General features: G+C 41.5%; 1 protein-coding gene across 1 annotated transcript; it reads right to left on the minus strand.

Moving 5' to 3' along the window:
* Positions 1 to 743: 743 nt before the first annotated feature.
* PRDX1 (peroxiredoxin 1) lies at positions 744 to 9,009 on the minus strand. The gene is made up of 6 exons (XM_036892963.2): positions 8,966 to 9,009; positions 7,227 to 7,336; positions 6,383 to 6,536; positions 5,905 to 6,027; positions 5,466 to 5,596; positions 744 to 1,101 (listed from the first exon to the last, which is right to left on the minus strand). The coding sequence occupies exons 2-6, from the start codon at positions 7,330 to 7,332 to the stop codon at positions 1,016 to 1,018; spliced, it is 600 nt and encodes a 199-aa protein (XP_036748858.1). The 5' UTR covers positions 7,333 to 7,336; positions 8,966 to 9,009; the 3' UTR covers positions 744 to 1,015.
* Between the last annotated feature and the right edge of the window lie 9,455 nt (positions 9,010 to 18,464).

The raw sequence follows: 18,464 nt of genomic DNA on the forward strand, positions 1-18,464 counted from the left end.
AAGGCCTGGAAATTCCATACTGCTATTCATGTCTTGCTTCTGTGAATACTTCTGTGGTGGGTAGCTAAGGACAAGTTGTCTGGAAGGACACAGTATACACAGAACGATTCTCCAAGTCCTGAGTGAGCCTTAGCCTCAAGGCCCAGCAAGAATCCACCTTCTCCCCTTCCTGACAACCTCCCACAGTTAAACTGTATGAATGAGGGCCAAAAAAGGACTACCCTCAGATGAAGGATAGAACCCAGGGAAGCCAGTAAGTACACAGCACTGTGCTTTTGCTAACTGAAATCCCTATCCCATGAACACCAGCCCTGTCAAGTACCCCCTATCCACCCCACTTTCAGTTCCAAAAGTATAGAAGCCTCTAATTTTGGTATTTTATAGAGCTAGTACCAGCCATTTATCACAGGAGACCAAGCTTCAGATTCTCGTGCAGCCCTCCCAGTAGTGGTAATGTCCAAGTAATCTTATTGGAGCCTTAACCTGCAAACCAAACCAGCCCACAGCATAAATTGCACTGCCTTGGACAATAAAGGATGTCTTGCTCTTCTCCCCGAGATTACACAGCAAAACAAAACGTTAACGTCTTGATTCAGTTCCATTCCATGTCTACCTGCATTTCCCCTCAACATAAATTCCCAACCTAGGCAGCTCTCACTCGTCTTCCCTGAAGAGGGAAAGCAGGAGTAAATTTCTCTTAAAAATCAAAGGCTAATGCCCCCTAAAATGAAGAAACAACAAAGTTTCAGTTCAAGTTTAATAGAAACTACAAAAGATCAAAAGTGATGCTGTCCCACTATTATACACATCAGTCGGCCTGCCCCATACACAGCTCAGGCCATTCCCAACAGAGGAAGAAAGGCTGGCCTCACCCACCCATGCAAGAAAAGGCCTGTCTTGTTCCATACCACAACTGGACTAAGTCTAAAATCTTGTTTTAAGCATGACAATAGCACAAAAGAGGTTTTGTTCTCACTGCTGCCCATGGCAGCCTGGTCTTAAAACAACCCAGCGCTCACTTCTGCTTAGAGAAATATTCTTTGCTCTTCTGGACATCAGGCTTGATGGTATCACTGCCAGGCTTCCAGCCAGCTGGGCACACTGCAAGAAAAAGGTACCACTAATTAATAACCTGCTCAGTGGTAAGCTCCCCACTCCTCCCATGAAGAAATGGATGACTAAAAACTAAATCTGAGCCCTAAAGAGCCTGAATATTTATTTAGTCACCTGGAAGCCTATGCTACAGTCAGACCTTATTCAGCCTTTCAGTGCAAGGCTAACTACAAACATGTTAATTTAATTCTCACCACAGCCCTAATACTATTACAGCCGATTTATTCATCCAATGTCTAAAATTTAAGGAAATGACAACTTCAATTGTATGCTTTGTTCTAAAGATAATCTGCCTAAAGCATATATGGCAAAATATTAGTATTTGTTAAAAGTAGATAGTAAATGGGTATTTATATGTTGTTAAATTTATGTATGATTCAAATACATCTTTAAAAAATAAGCTTAAGAGTTCCTCAACAAATAGTGCCAAGAAAGCTGGATTTCTACATGCACAAAAAATGATGTTTAACCCTACTTCATACCATATACAAAAAATTTTTAAATGGACCAACCACCTAAATAAAAGAGCTAAAGCCATAAACTCTGAAGACAGGAAGGTAAAACTTCATGACCTTGGATTTGAAAATATATTTAGATACAATACCTAAAAGCACAAGTAACAATTAATAAAACACAGAAATTGGACTTAACAATTTTTATATATCAAGACACTGAAGAAAATGAAGACAACACACAAAATGGGAAGAAATATTTATAAATTATGTATCTGTTGAAGAATTAATATCCAAACTGTACACAGAACTCCCACAACTCAGAGACAATCCACTCAAAAATGGGTAAAAGAACTTGGACATTTCTCCCAAGACAGACAAATGACAAATAAGCACATGACATTTGCTCAGTATCACTAGTCAGGGAAATGCAAATAAAAAAAAAACATGATACTATAGTAAAAGAGTTGGCAACCATGCAGAAATCCCTTGCTATTGCTATTGCTGGTGGGAATGTAAAATGGTACCACTGCTGCTGCAGGAAATGCTTTGGCAGTTCCTGAAGGAGCTAAATATTGAATTACCACATGTCCCAGCGATTCCACTATGTATATACCCAAAAGAGTTTGAAACAAGGACTCAGACACCTGTTCACCAATATTCTAGCAGTACTATCCACAACAGCCAAAAGGTGGCAACCACCCTGTCGTCCATTAAAAGATGTATATACTAAATGTGGTACATATATAAACTGGAGTCTTAAAGAATCAAGTTCTGACACATGCTACCACATGGATTAACCTTAAGAGCCTTGAGAACAGCCTACATAAAGAAATCAGACAGACACAAATGGACAAAACACAGTCTGATTTCACTTACATGAAGTATCTAAAATAGACAAATTCAGGCACAAAGCAGAAGTTATCAAGGGCTGGAGAGAAAGGGGAATGGGGAATTACTGCTCCAGGGTTACAGCCTATATATATGGATAATGGTAAAGTTCAAGAAACAGCAATAGCTGCAAAACACTAAATTTAATTAATGCCACTAAAGTATACACTTAAAATGGTACATTTTATCATATAGATGGTGGTTTTAACCAATAAAAACTGATTTAAAAACCCTAAATGACCCCAACCATTCTTGACCCCAAACCAAGAACAAAATAAGCTGAAGAAATGACAAAGTTAGGACTCTGTAAACCCATAACCCTAAGGTGCTATTACTTCCCTCTGGCCCTTCAGAGACCCAAAGGCAGCCGGCGGCCTGCCTCTTTGGTGTTTTTATACTGCCAAACTACATCACCTGAAGTACAAAGGCGCACGACCTCCACAGAAGGATGTTTGTTTCACTAAGTGAATAACTGCCTTCTTTCTACCCTTCCTGTAAGCAAAAGGTCTGAGTTTGAATTTTTCAAACTCTGATGCAGGAATTAAAGCCTTTAACCTTTTTCTACAGTCCTACAGGAGCTAGCAATGCTCCTTGGGCTAACCTGGGGAAAGTGAGGTTGAGGAGACTGAGCTCTGAGTTTTCACTTGTATTTGTCTCTAAGAGACACATGTAGTCATCAAAGTCCAGTAACACAGCAGCAAAGGTCTGACTTGCTTAAGTGAGAAAGTAGAAGCCCATATTGGTCCAAGGATGTCATAGCTTCAGATGTCAGACTCTGCAACCAGCTGTCGGAAACAAGGTATACATGGAACAAGCACTAAATGGCAGACCCAGCTGCCATTACTTTCCTGAAATCTCTATTTGATTGTTGCATAGTTATTGGCTTGAGTTGGCACCAAAAGGTAAAAACACAGGTCCTAATCGGCAGACGGCCGCACAAAAACAAAAACCAGGCCAAAGCCATACATAAATTTAGCAATAGGTGTTAACACAGAACCGAAAAGATTCTTCTGTATAGAAAGGAAACAAAGCTTTAGAACAACAGGCCAATTATAAATCATGACACAATCACAGGTGAAATAAAAAACCAGAGAAAAGGACTTTGCCAACTTTTTAAGTCCCTGGCTTGAATACTTCATGACACTTAGGACTCTACCAATAATTAGTAAAAGGACAAATATTCATGCTAACAGTGCTGGTTTTTCATAATCAAAATGGAGTCCAAAGAGAACTGGTTAAGCCCACAGAAACCAGCTTCAAGTGCAGCTGAAGTACTATGACTCATGGTAACTTTAGCACGAAAGAACTTCCCCAACACAGAAGGACCTAAATAATGACTTTTTCAGCATTTTAATCACCTAAAAGAGAGCTTTGAATTTAGTCCAGTTCCCATCTACTATGACTAAGTGCTGTGTTTAAGTACTGGTTTACTGTTCCTCAAAAACAAGATACACAGTATCAAATCATCCTTTATACAACTGAAACTATGTGTCAACTGTATCTGAAAAAAAATAGAAATGTAGGGTTATTTGTCAAACAACACATGTAAAGCACCTCCTATGTAGTCCCTGGTATTCACAGGTTCTCACATGGTTAACCATCATATTCTTTCCAAGCCATAAAAGGCTGCACACAGAAAGCTGCGCCTGTTCTAGTACGACTGGAAGCAGCAGAGACCAGAGTCTGAAAAGGCACCGCTTCCCTCCACACAGTCATGAAAGCTTGTGTTGAATCTAGCCTATAAGCAAGGTCCTAGGAAAATCCAGCAAAGGGTCAACTTAGCCTTTGGTTTCCTTCATCTTTGTACTGAACCTCGTCCCCCACCAGAGGGCAGTCTCAGCAGCTGTCTGAGGCTTCTATCCACCCTGAAGCCCACACGTGTTTCTACAGATGCTGCCTACTGCTATCAATAATCACTGATACCTATTCTCCTTCCGTTCTGGCCAAGCTTGCATTTTTAGATTCCCCAGACACCACTAATCCAGACTCGTAACTTCTATCTTCAAAACACAAAACCAGAGCTGAAATGGGCCTTAAGACAGCTAGCTAGTCTGAATTACCTGTCTTTTAGAGAAAGAAAACGAGATACAGCAAGACAAGAAATGTCTTAAGTCCACCTATGCACTTGATCAGCAGCTCTCAATCACAACTATCTTGTTCTCAATTATGTTGTTTGGCGGGGAAGAGGTTCAAGATCCCCTTCCCCCACATTCCCAGAACTTGCAGCCTCAGGAACTGAGTTCTTTAAACTAACCCTTCGTTGGGGTAAGGCTGTCCCATTTCAGCAACTATACTTGGTGGGGGTAAGGATTGGGCGGAGGTACACACATCATAAAAGTAAAAAAAACTACATACAGCCTTACAAACTCAAAAGCTGGGATCAAGTATTTCAGTACTTTATCACAACACTACAGTGAGAATACATGAGAAATACTACTAGTGTTAGAGCAGTAGGAAAAGGATCTATACCCTAACAACTGCTAGATAAAAACAGAAGGTGAAAAAAAAAAACATAAGATGAATTTGTTCAGTCGTGTTTATCTTTGATGCTGAAACTTCTAATGAAGAATCTTAATATTTTGTCTGAAAGCCTCTGGCCCTAAGCCACCCTCCTTGAATAAAATTTGATATTAAACATTTACATAATTTGGTTATGTGGTGACTGTAATTCTTTCAAATACAACCACATTGTACAAAAGAATACATTTTTTAGAAATAGAAACATTATTAGTTGTACTTGTCCATTGTCTTAAGTTCTTAGTCCTATTTTTATTTCCCAAATTTCAAAACTGGTCTTGTAAAAATCTTTTTTAAAAACCCCAATTAAACAAATATGGACTATAATTATTAAGCTCTTCTCCCAATAACACTTACCACCCCAACCACAATCCAGAGAGTTCAGTTTCTTAAAGAGGCATAATCATCCTTTCCTTATTTGGTAGACTTTGTTCCTACATCTTCTCCACCCTAACATACTCTGTTGTCCTTTCACCAAGTGGATTGGCTTACCTTCCCCATGTTTGTCAGTGAACTGGAAGGCCTGAACCAGTCTCAGAGTCTCATCTACAGAGCGGCCAACAGGGAGGTCATTCACAGTGATCTGACGAAGGATACCTTTATCATCAATGATAAAGAGGCCTCTGGGAGAGGAAGAGATTGAAGGTTTGAGGGTAAGACAATGTTTATGAATTGCTTTGTCAGAATACAGAAGCAATGGAAATGGGGTGGTCTCCCAAACTTGCATTGACCTTGTCTTTGGTGAGGTGGCCCCTACACAGAGAATGAAATGTGACCACCACACTATATACGTTAAATTTACAAAGTAATATACGTCAATTATTTCTCAATAGAGCTGGGAGTTAAAATGAGAAAGAGGGTCTCCGCCAAATAAAAAGCCCTCAGCCAATCATACAATTCTGATGTCAGCCCCCACAAAGCAGGTACATACCTGAATGAGATGCCTTCGTCAACCTTTAAGACCCCATAGTCCTGAGCAATGGTGTGCTTGGGGTCTGACACCAAGGGAATGTTCATGGATCCCAGTCCTCCTTGTTTCTTAGGTGTGTTGATCCTACAGGAAAAGGCACACAAAAATCACAATCATTCAAACTCTTGTGCTGCAAAAGAATTAACTGTTATTACTTCCCCTTCCCAACATTCCTAATCTAACTTCCCCAAAAAGCTTTAAAACTTTTTCCAGCAATAAGATGAATTGTTGAGGACAGTTAAAGTCACCAGGGCATATTCAGCTATAACCCAAGCTGGTTCCCCTCTGCTGCCAGGTAAAGAGAAGAGGAAGTCAGGGCCTTTGCACTCCTTCCTTAGAAGTCAAGAAGCCTATGCTTGATAAAGTCTTTGCCCAACCTCCCAGTCCCAGTCACTTCTTAGTTAAAAAGTCTTTATGCCAAATGGACCAAAAGATTTACCATGCCAGGTGACAGAAGTGAGAATCCACAGAAGCACCAATCACTTGGCAGTTGAGTTTCTTAAATTCTTCTGCCCGATCACTGAATGCAATGATCTCCGTGGGGCACACAAAGGTGAAGTCAAGGGGGTAAAAGAAGAAAACAACGTATTTCCCTGGGGGCGGGGAGAACAAAAGTCACACGCCAGTCTTTGAAAGACTTCCTTTCTTTAGAGAATGAAAACCCAGACATTTTCCAATGGAAAAAGTTTTGAAGTTAATGGCATACACAATTGCTAATGCCAAGATGCTCAACACAAATGTCTCCTAGCAGCTACTTTCAGAACCTCTTGCAGCAGGAGGTCCTTGAAGTAGAAGGAACTGAAAGAGTCCTATGTTTTTGTTTCCCAGACTTCACATTAGCTGCCAACTGCAGAATAAACACTGTTCAGTCTAATTTTGATCTCTAGGTAGTCAAAATTCGCACAAACACCAAGTTCTCCAATGAAGAAATGCAAAAGCAAGGATACAATTATTTACTGAATAGCCTAATGCTATAGACTTATAATCCATGCCCAGGAAAAGCTGAACTGCTGGATTCTCTGCTCTAAGGCAGTAAGAGACCAATGAGAAGTCAGAGCCTTTGCACTTAAGATTTAAGTGATCATGTGAACCACCACAAACATGTTCCTAACAACCTGGGAAGGCATAGAGAAAAAACTTACAAGGCAAAAGTTCCAAAAGTCCCAGCAGGTAACAGCACTTCTAGTCAGAATTTTACGCTATCACTTAGATTACTAACTGAAGTACATCTTCAACTGGCCAGGCAAAACAATTCCATTTTACTGAATCCAACATACTCTTACCTTTGTAATCAGATAGGCTGATGTCTTTGAACTGACCATCTGGCATAACAGCTGTGGCTTTGAAGTTAGGGGCAGGGTGCCCAATTTTGGCATTTCCTGAAGACATTGTGCTGGAAAAGAGGAAATGAATTAGAAACAATCCTTATTTCTCTAGATAACCAGCACCATTCATCTATTTAGACTTAGCTGTAGAAGGAAGAAATTGTCCAGTGGTCCTGAACATACATGTTCACTTTTATCAGTACTAAGAAGCCTAAGTTGATCTTTTCAACTGAACAAAACCAGGTATTACACATTTCTGAATCTCAGCTTCTCATCTAAAGATGGCAATTTCTTTATAAACTTAAGTAATCTATATTGTTTGCTGAGCCATCATTTTGTACAGTGGCTTTTTGTTACTTTCATCATACAGAAGCAGTGGATTGGGTGGAGACTCTCAAACCTGAACCCCAATACACAAGGCCACAAACCCTGAGTGCCCACTCCCAGAAATCATCATGGTTCCCTTTCCCTGGACTGTGCCATCCACCTGCCTTTATAACATGAGAAGCAGACTCGACCTTTCTTGCAGGTAAATCTGCCCTAGAGATCACACACCCTAAAGCCAATACAAAGCAGTAAGACCAGGATTGCGGCATCTGCTCAATCTCAAAACTTCAGATGTTGTGTTCAAGCCCTAGAAGTCCTTTCAATAATGGGTTTTGACCTGGGAGCCAAGGTCCTGGGACAACAGTAAGCAGGACAAGAATCAATTTACTGCTAAAAGGCAATCTTGCATTGGATTCACCCATGTCTACACCAAGATAAGCAGTAAAGATTTAAGCCAGTTAAGCCATAGGTTTGAATGTTCCAAGTTAATTCTCCAAGTCCCAAACGTTCTGATTTGTAATACCACAATCAAAAGAAACGTTGGGAGCTTCAATTACCATAAATGTTTTACTGCTTAACACCTTTAATGACAACAAAGAACAACCAGTAGGGCAGGCTGCAACTTGGTGACCAAACAAAAAGTGTAACCCTAACTAAGGGGCCTTCTCCTTCAATTCTGCTTTTCCAGGGGGCCCCCACCTTCCACTAAAGCTGGACCAACTGGGGGTAAGGATGCTACATTTCCAGCCTGTTTGGTCCGCCCCCACCGCGGCAAGCGATCTGCCCAAGAAGCTCCCAGGCTGAACACATGACCCCAAGCTCCATTTCAGGGTACCCTCCCGCCACGCCCATTGTCACGAACACCCTAACAGTTCAGAAAATACCAGCAGAAAAGCGTACGTAGTCTTCACAGAGGCATTTGTAATCACCACAAACCCCATTCTACATATGGGTAAATAAAGACAGGAAAAGGAATCTTAAGTGTCCAAAGTTCCACAGCCAGTCACGGTTCAGGACTGGAGCAGCCTTTACTCCTATCACATGGGTGGTCTCAGATCAATTTCCAGGTCCATTCTAGATGCTTCCCGCACCCACTCCATCTGTAGATTAGTCAAGGAAACCCCTACCACCACCAACAAGCCCTGCCGCGCCAATCAGCGCCCTCAGCTCGGGTTGACGGGAGAGAAGGTTCCAGCCGACGTAAGCCATGTGAGGGTGGGCGGGACCGCCTGACCACTCGGGCGCGGCCTTGCCCGGCCTACTCCCCCGCCACTGTTGAGCTGGACAGGGGACCCCTTCGCTGCATAAGATGTCAAAGGGGACGAGCGGGGCGCTTCGCTCCCCCGAGGCCGCACTGCCTACAAACTCACCACGATTGAGATAAAAGCCACCAGGACTCGTCAGGAGACAGACGGCGCGAGACGCACGCGGGGTGCTGCCTTTATAGCCTGTAGGGCTCTCGCGAGAGTCGGAGCGGGCAAGAGGTGCGGGAGGAGGAAAGTAGAGGGGGATCCGGCGGGTGCCCCGCCCCTACCCAAAGTGCCCCGCCAAGATGACTAAGCGCTTTTCTTCGCTGGGGGCGGGCTCAGGTGCTGAAAGTAGCGATTCTCCTCCCCGACGCCGACAGTTGTGGTGGAGAGTGAGATAGTCCGGGATTTCAGTGGAAGGGGGGAAAGAGGGAGGGGTCTGCGCACCTTACCTTCAAGGCGCCAAACCAAGGTTAAGGTCCACGCTGCTGCTCACGGAGAACCACGCCTAACCACACTAAGCCTTTAAGAGCTCTCTCTCCAAATATTCCATCCGGATCGCCGCAGCCTCTGCCCTAGTAGATCGTCAGTACCCCTCAGTGCTTAAGCAGCCTCCTTCATTGGTTCTGATTATAGAATTGTTTTCCATCTCCCATCCATCCCTTCCGCTGCGCTAGAGGGAATCTCTCTGAAATCTGATCGTGTCACTCTGATTTGTGGTTTAAAAAACTGGGGCTCTGTAGTCAATTTCCTGAGTTAAAAACTCCTTACCGTCATTTTATGTATGGCCTCAGGCAAGAGTCTTAATCCACCCTAAGCCTTACTTTTCTCATCTGTTAAATGGGAATACAGGTAATTCTTTGAGAGCATCTCTATAGCTTATTTCGCACCCTACTTAGTTCTTATACATTAGAAATTGTTGATTATTATTAAAACTCTTCCTTGCTCCTCGACTGAAATAACCAAAACAGTGTGTAGCTGTTTCAAGCCTTTGGGCTTGGTTCAAGTGTGAAAAACCTGTTCCCTCCTACTTGGCATAGAGAGAAAATGACTTTTGAGACTCAGCCGAACGAAGGATTACTTTCTCTGAATCAGTTCCCAATCTTGGCTCACCCCCAGAATTCCTCTGAAAATATCTGACGTACTTATCCCCAGAATAGGTCATTCTGTTGGGGGAGCGTGGTGTGTTTCCTCCGTCCTTGTCCCCGCGACAAAGAATTGAAGGGCAGAGACACAGTAGTGAAGCAAAGTAAAAGCTTTATTTAAAGTTCCTTAAAAAGGGAAGAAGTGCAGCAGGTAACCTCACCAAGGAGAGGCGCCCCCTAAAGGTTGGAGAAAGTGTAAGGTTAAAAGTTTACATACTTCGAAAGTGTGGGCCACCTCAGAGAAAGGAGCGTCCCCTGAAAGGTTGAAAAGAGTTTAAAGTTAAAAGGTTATGCACTTGGAAAGTACGGGCGACCTCAGAGAGAGGAGCGCCCCGAAAGGTTGGGGGTTTCCCCTTTTAAGGATTCTTTAGGAATGTAACTAAGGGCTGGGGGGTGCAGACGTGCTAAGTGGGCTTTGAATACTTACAATTAACACAAGGAAGTTCCCGCTCTGATTTCTCCCTGGGATACCAGCGTCTTGGTCTGGGAGCAGATCAAACAGGCATGCCTACCCAGCCCCCAAAGTGAGCTGGGCTATTGTCTTGTTTGCTAAAGAGTAAGTTAAGAATCTTACATTTTTAACTTCCTGGGTATTAAAATACAATCTTTAAGATAGAATCATTCCTGCCTTTTACTATGTTGTTTACGGCTGGGCCTGCGTGCTAAACTAGTTGCCTAAATTACAAACTACTTAATTAGGACCAGAAGGATAAAAAAACAGCATATAGGTAAAGGTAAATAAGTAAACTGGGCTTGCATGATTAACAAAATAAAGACATGGGCTTTGCTGAGGTACCTTCCTTTATCTGGGAAATATTCAAACATTCCAGGCCAAGTTGCTCTTGGATTTTGAGCTTTAATTGATTAATTTTGGGTCTTTTTTAGTGGACTTTCTGACCTTTTCTCTTTCCACCCCGCTCATATCTATTTTCCAGCCTAACAGTTCCTTCCTTTGTGCCCAAACAATAGCCTGTATAGCCAAAAAAAAATTGAAAGCTATTTTGCTTGTTTACAAATCTGCCTCTCCACTGACTTTTTGGAAGGTAGGGTTTGAGTTACATCCATCTCTGTGTCCCCAAGCCACAACTGAGCATCTGATATAAACTAGGAACATTTAATAAATAGTATTGATGCCGGATTTCTTGTTCACGGAATCAAAGAAGGAACTTCGCAAACACCCAGAGTAGGAGAGCAAGTGAGAGGCTTTTATTTAGAGATAAATTAAGAGGAAAAGAGCTCCTGGCTTGCCCCAGGAGGAGACAAAAGAGTCCAGGATGGTGTTGTCTAGGGAATTTATAGGCGGTTGAGAGACAAAGGGCTAGGGATGTACATCTGCTAAGTGGTCCCAAAATGTTTATTTTTGAAGAGACACTAAATTTCTTATCAGTCTTCTGCGTTATTTTGCAAAGTTAACTTAACACAAGAAATTTACTGCTTTGATTCTTTCCCAGGATAGCCGCTTCTTGGTCTGGGAGCATATCAATCAGGACTGCCTGTCCTGCTCCCAAGGTGGGCTGAGCTATTGTCTATTTGTTAAAGAGTATTTTAAGAAACTTACTTTTTAATTTCTTGGGTTTTAAAATGCAATCTTATCTTTAAGATGGAGTCCTTCCTGTTTTTACTATGTTGTTTATGACTGGGCTCGCTTGCCATTATTACTTGACTAGGTTGCAAATCATTTGATTTAGGGCTGGAGGAAGAAAGCAGCATTTGGGTAAAGTTAAGAAAATAAGCTGGGTCTTTTAGCAAGCTAAAGTAAATCTTACAATGGTATGTTCTCATTGACATAGTGAAAACATAGGCTATGCTGAGATACTTTCTTATTTGGAGAATATTCAAACATTCCAGGCCAAGTTACTCCTGGCTTTTTAGTTTTAACTAATCTCACTGAAGAATGCTTATATTCCTAGTTTGATATTCTTACTTTAGAGAATTAATGTGACTCTGGCTTTGCTTAATTGTTTAACATGGAGTTTTGGTTTTTCTTGAGGCCCTCACCCTATTCTGTCTAAACCCACATTCCCTGTCTCAATATTATGTCCCCCACTTATACCCCATCCCCCCACTATTGTGCTAACTCCCTTGGACCTTACAGCAGGATAAGAAATGAGGAAGTGCTGTGTCATGCTGGCCCAGCATCTCAAAAATTTTTGGTACTTATCATCCTACAAAAAACAGTAGTTATTTGTTTTTTCCTTCTCTGACTGAAGCTGAACAGTTATTTGGCCATTATTCATTTTCTTCTTGAGGAGACAGGGGAGATGTAGAAGTTCAGAGCTTAATAGTGGATGATTATTGATATGGGCCAGTTAAACCAACAACATACAGTCCTACTTTAGCCAGAAGAAAATTACCATTTATTGTATCTGTAAGGTTGGAGGCACTGGGGGGGGGGGTGAGCACGTAGGACACTGATGACATGCCAAAGTCCCCGGCTGCTGCCCCCTCCCAACCTGAAAAATGTGCCTTAGGCTAGCCAGTCCTCGCACTGCTGTAAATCTAAGCTCTGCCTCCCCCTACCTTCTTTAAAAACCCGCTGCCTGCCCTGCTGAGTGTGACTTCCCCGGCCTGTGATAACCAGACCGGAGAACATCACCCGGGAATTGCGCTCAAATAAACTGCCTGGCCCTTTGTTGCCTCTCGTCACCTGCTTATTTCGGTTAAAATTTATCTTACAGTATCTATTCTGTGCCAGGCCCTGGACTGAGCACTTGGGCTTCTTTGTCTCATTTAAGACCCAGAAGAGTTATCCTGGCCCAGGGAAATGCTAACATCCTATCCCCACTGGGAATATTAAAAATGAAAAGGACAGAGTTCTGAAAAGAAAAGAAATCTGTTGAACATTTGTCTAAGTGATTGGGAGTCTCTTTCCTCAGAGAACAGTAAAGATTTCAGAAATGGTAGCAGTGGGGCTTTCTCCTTGATCCTTCTGCAGAACTTGCTATATGCTTCTATCTCTACTTTTACATATATCCCATTGTCTTGTCCTCACTTGATCAGCAGTAATCTGGGAGGGTTTTTACCTGCTTTATTTATCTTTGTAGTGCCAGAACATAGCATAGAAACTAGCCTAGGAAAAGTGCTTAATTAATTTTGGAGTGTATTGAAAATTTTTAAGATATGGAGTTAACTTATTTTAGGAAGATGACTCTAGCAGCTGTGTCGTAAATGAATGTAAGACCTGGAGACAAGAGGCAAAAAGACAAATTGGAAGGCTACTGCAATGGTCCAGACCAGAGAAGTCTCAGAACTAAGCGAAATGACATATGGCAGCAGAATGGGAAGAAGGAAAGAAAGGATATTTCTACAGGCTTTAGGATTAATTGGATTTAGAGTGAGAGGAAAGAGGAAGTTGATTCTGATTCCTCGGTTTCTTATCTTGATAACAAAGGAGTGATGTCATTAACCAGTGACATAGGAAACAGAGGAGAGCAGGTTTGAAATAATGAGGTTAAAAATAATGACAAACATATTGAGTACTCTTTGATTTACACATAAGGCACCTGATGCCTGAAGACTTTATTTATTTATTTTTATTTTGGTATCGTTAATATACAATTACATGAGCAACATTGTGGTTACTAGATTCCCCCCATTATCAAGTCCCCACCACTACAGTCACTGTCTATCAGTGTAGTCACATGCTATAGAATCACTACTTGTCTTCTCTGTGCTGTACTGCCTTCCCCGTGCCCCACCACTACATTATGTGTGCTAATTGTAATGCCCCCTTTTCCCCTTATCCCTTCCTTCTCACCCTTCCCCAGCCCCTTTCCCTTTGGTAACTGTTAGTCCATTCTTGGGTTCTGTGAGTCTGCTGCTGTTTTGTTCCTGCAGTTTTTTCTTTGTTCTTATACTCCACAGATGAGTGAAATCATTTGATACTTGTCTTTCTCTGCCTTGATGCCTGAAGACTTTAAGTGAATTGTCACAGCTAATACGTTTTGGGCCAGGTGCCATCCCAGGCAGCAGAGCCATCATGTTGTACAATATACAGATGTGATCTTTATAGAGACTCTTACGGGAATGGTGCCTGCCTCCTAGAGTTGTGCCTTCCAGTGGTCCTGCCAGGTTGTGTGACCCTGGAAGCCCTTCTATTGCTGACTCCTCTCTTCAAGGAGAAGATAATCGGTTTGGTTTGAGATAAACCACATTCAGATGCTCACAAGACATCCAGGTGGAGATATCCAGAGGTCACCATTGGAGGTATAGATTCTTGAGAATCAGCAGCACAGAGGTTTAGTTACATATTTATTGTTCTTCTATTTACAGGATGTCTATACTCTGCTAGGCACCAGACATGCAAAAATAAATAAGATACCATCTTTTCAGGTGTTTTGAAGGATCAGTAGAGAGTTAGCTTAAAAAGAAGAGAAGTGAGAGAAGAGTTCCAAGCAGAGGAAACAGCAAAAGAAGTAGGAAACAATATATGTTGGGGGAAGTACAAAAAGTTCAATACTAATAGAATGTAAATGCCAAAGACTAGACTGTAGAGACAAAGAACACAGAGATTGGTTATGATATAACCCCTAAACCAAGCTAAGGAGTTTGAATTTCATGCAAGGAGGTAAAATTGAATATGGGATTATAGAAATAAATAAAGAGTTTTGAATCAGAGAATAACCATATCAGGTTGTATTACTGATTATTCTGGCAGCAGAAAGAATAGATTTAGGGGACCAAGAAAGTACATGATGGGGGTATCAATGAGTGTCCCTTCTTAGATACAGCAGGTAAGGCAATTCAGTAGAGTATAAAGCAGATTTCCTAGAACAGTGTGATTATTTTAACATTAGGACTTGTTAACCTAATAGCATAACTTCCATGAACTTCCATAACTGCCATAAATTTATAAGCCATTAAACTTAAACCTATAAACCATTAAGCTAAATGTTTTATATAATTTTAACAACAAAAGCAGACATGGAATTTAAAATCACAGGGCAACACTCAGCTGTGAGGACATCTAGATGATTCAGAAATGTTTATGTAAATTTTTTTTTAATTATCACCGAAAAAAATTACATTTAACAGTTTTCAAAGAACACCTGGATCCTTAAATTTACAAGAATTCAGTTTATAAAATTGGACACACAAAGGCCTACCAATACCAATTTGAGAAACACTCTTACAAAGGATGTTTGTTATAACTGAATACAGCTGCAAGTAACAGGTTTAACTCAGTAACAACAAGCTTAACCAATAGGGGGTTAATTTTTCCCATTTAACAAGTAGGCAGTCCAAGGCGGGCAACAGTGATTCCACGCTGCTATCAGGAACCCAGACTTACATTAACTTGCAGTTCCCAAATCCCTAACATACAGCTCTATTCTTAAGATCACCATATTGTCAGAAAGTGTCTTCTCTATTTCCAGCCTTTTATCTATATTCCAGGCAGGGAGAAGGAAAAAGGCAGCCAGAAGCTGGTGGGGACTATAATGGGGAAGCAGAGCATTCCCAGAAACCCTCAGTTTACATATCATTTGCTAGAACATGGCTCGTTACATGGCTGCTCCTAGCTGTAAGGGAGGCTAGAAATTGTGTCTATTTGTTGGGCATATTACCACTCCTAATAAAACTGAAATTCTATTAGGAAGGAAAGAAAGGAGAAGGGTATTGGATTAGCAATAAGAGTAGCTGACCTTAAATTTGAAAGGAAAAACAGGATTCTGACTGTGGCCATGTAAGTATGTTGAAATACTAGAAAAAAAAATTATTTTGCAGTTTTTTTCTACCCTTGCTTGAGATGGCAATTAATTTTATTAGAATTGCCTTGTATTTATAATAAGGGCCTCAGTGTTGCACAGCTTTAGTGGATAATATTCACATTATATTCTATGTGAATAGTGTCCCTGGAATTGTGTAACATAGCTGTTTTTAGTAAATGCTTTCAGTATTGCACATTTTTCATGTAGTGTTGTATATCTCTTGGTTACTTGCACAATTAAATATTGATTTATAAACCTCAAAGAATATAGAGCCCTAGACCCTCAGAGTTGGAAGGAACAGTTAACTAACTTAACAGTTAAGTTACCACAACATGCCATGTACTATCCTAGGCCCTGCCCTCTGTGCCCTGCACTGAACATGGAGCTTAACATCTAAACACCTATTACAAGACTTTCTTTTACAATAGGCCTAACAGTCCTCTGGGCTTTGGATTGGACACTTAAGTAATAGTCCCTTTCTATCTAGGTCACCTTCCTCCAAGTGTTCAGATTGGTATTCTCTGTGCTGTCTGTGACTCCTAGAAATGGGCAGCAATCCAGCTGCATAGAAATATATTACCCATGTAGAATATGGTGGCATTGTCTCCCTGTCTTGGCCTCCCCACCAAGTTCTGGAATAATTTATTACATCAACAGGAATAACTGAGACCCCATGCAACTTCCCTCAGCCTGAGTTTTCTCCTTATTAAAATAGTATGACAGAGTTATCTCTGGCACAGAGTAAGTGTTCAAACATGAGCATTGTTATCATCATCATCATTATCATTATTATCTGTGTTAAAATTTTTGGTTTTGCTTCAATCCATCAGTTGAGTCTGTCAAAAAACTGTGTTAAGTAGCTGTTTACCTAACCTTTATTTGATCTTTTTTTGAGATTGCATTGACTTCCACTCATATTTTTTGGTTTTTTGTTTTTACAACTCTGACATCCCAATTCCTACACTTTCAATCAGATTACAATCTTAAATTCACATATGATTTAGTATTTGTTATTTCTCTGTCATTGTCCTATTTTATATTGAGCTGCTGTTCATCTAAAATGAAACATGTATTAAAGATATTGAACTCTCAGCTTTAGGCTCAAGTTTTCATCCTCCTACAACCTAACTAGAAAATAATCAAAGTGTTGGTTATTCTTCTATCTTCCTTTCCCTCCAATTTTAGGAGAGCTGGAATGAATGCACAGATGAGTCTAGACCAGAGCAGCAAAGGGGAAGTGCCCAAGCTAGATCAACTATGGCTTAGTTGTTGCTAGTGAGACTTGGCAGCCTTCCTTTATAGAACTGAAATTGATTTTTACCTCTAGCCCCTGATGCCTCACAAACGAAAGTGCAAATCCTTCCTACCACCCAACCAACTCCTTATAAATATATACATTCATTAGTTATTTATCAATCTCAGTGCTTACCAACATTTTGAGTCTAATAATTCTTTGTTGGGGGTTGCTGTCCTGTGCATAATGGGATATTTAACAATATCATGGCCTCTAGATGCTATAAACTACCCCCACCTCCACCACCACCATGTTCTGCCAAAAGTCCTTTGGGGGAAAAATTGCCCCAGGGTTTGCTAAGAACCTCTGAGCTGGAGAAAGTCAAATAAATTACTTCAGAATTCCTAGCCTGTCTAAAGACTCTAAGGAGGACTTCTGGCCCATTGTCCTCAGTGGTAGGGTCTTCTCTGCCTGGAAGCAGGGGGAAAAAATCCTTTATTTCTTTTACACATTCATACTTTACTTCTGGACATCTTGGCCAAAGCTCCCAGGGAAAGTGCTTTGCTTGTCAGAAGCACTGCAATTGGGAGAGTGATGATGCTGGGACTAGAAAGACCCACACCCATTGTAATAACTCTGGCTTGTTTTTCTGAGGGCTGCTCTGTCACTGACAGATGGGAGAGAATGGGAGACAAAGAAGCACACAGATCCAAAAGGAGAGCATTGCCTCTGGGTAGGAAGGCCTCACTGATTCATCCCTAGCCTCAACAACCACACCTCTAACCACAGGTTGGACTCCTGCCTTTTGTGGCACCCTTCATCCTGTTCCCTGGGCCCTCTGTAGACTGTAATTCTGCAAGTGGAGGCATCTCCACATTCTCTCCTTCCACCTTCCCCAGAGGAACATCAGGGCTAAAAAGTGGACCCTAAGTTAGAACTAAGACCAGAGTGGGATAAGAGGTAGGACCATCTTATATGGTCTAACAGTTTGGGCACCTGACCAAAGAGGCTAGTGGGGTTCTGGTAACCTGATCTTAATCTGCTCATCATGTATGGTTTGCCAAGCCAGAATAAAAGTTCGTCCTTTCTAACTCTGAAGTAACAGAGAATAAAAAACTCTGCAACTCTGCATGTGCTACAACCAGAAGATTTTTCTCCCTTAGGTCTTCTCTTCAACTCAAGCCCAACTGCTCCTTATGTAACATGATTTCCAAACCCCTTTCAGGTATCTCCCCCATAGCAGTTAGCTTGGCATAATGTTCCTTATCTTGACACACAGGCCCTCCATCTGACATCTTATCTCTCCTGCCTCACATACACCTGCTGCTGCTTTAACCACAGAGTGCTGTGCACAGTCCCTGAGTGTATCATGATGGTACAGGTCTCTCCACATCCTGTTTGCTGACTGTTCTTTGCCTAACTTCTGTTTGTCTCCTAAAACCAGGCTCAAGCATCACCATTCTGGGATACTTTCCTGACAAGCTCCCCATTCCTGATCTGATTTTCAGTGCTCCTTCCTCTGTATGTCCACCATA

This window comes from Manis pentadactyla, chromosome 4 (genome assembly GCF_030020395.1).
Source record: "Manis pentadactyla isolate mManPen7 chromosome 4, mManPen7.hap1, whole genome shotgun sequence".
Lineage (NCBI taxonomy): Eukaryota > Metazoa > Chordata > Mammalia > Pholidota > Manidae > Manis > Manis pentadactyla.

What these genes read in the sequence shown, in the direction of transcription:
- PRDX1 (XM_036892963.2), bottom strand. Translation starts at nt 7,332, where the DNA reads ATGTCTTCAGGAAATGCCAAAATTGGGCACCCTGCCCCTAACTTCAAA. An exon ending in CACTTCTGTCACCTGGCATG is followed by an intron (nt 6,028 to 6,382) that starts GTAAATCTTTTG and finishes CTTTTCCTGTAG; the next exon opens with GATCAACACACCTAAGAAAC. An exon ending in GACGAAGGCATCTCATTCAG is followed by an intron (nt 5,597 to 5,904) that starts GTATGTACCTGC and finishes TTCCTCTCCCAG; the next exon opens with AGGCCTCTTTATCATTGATG.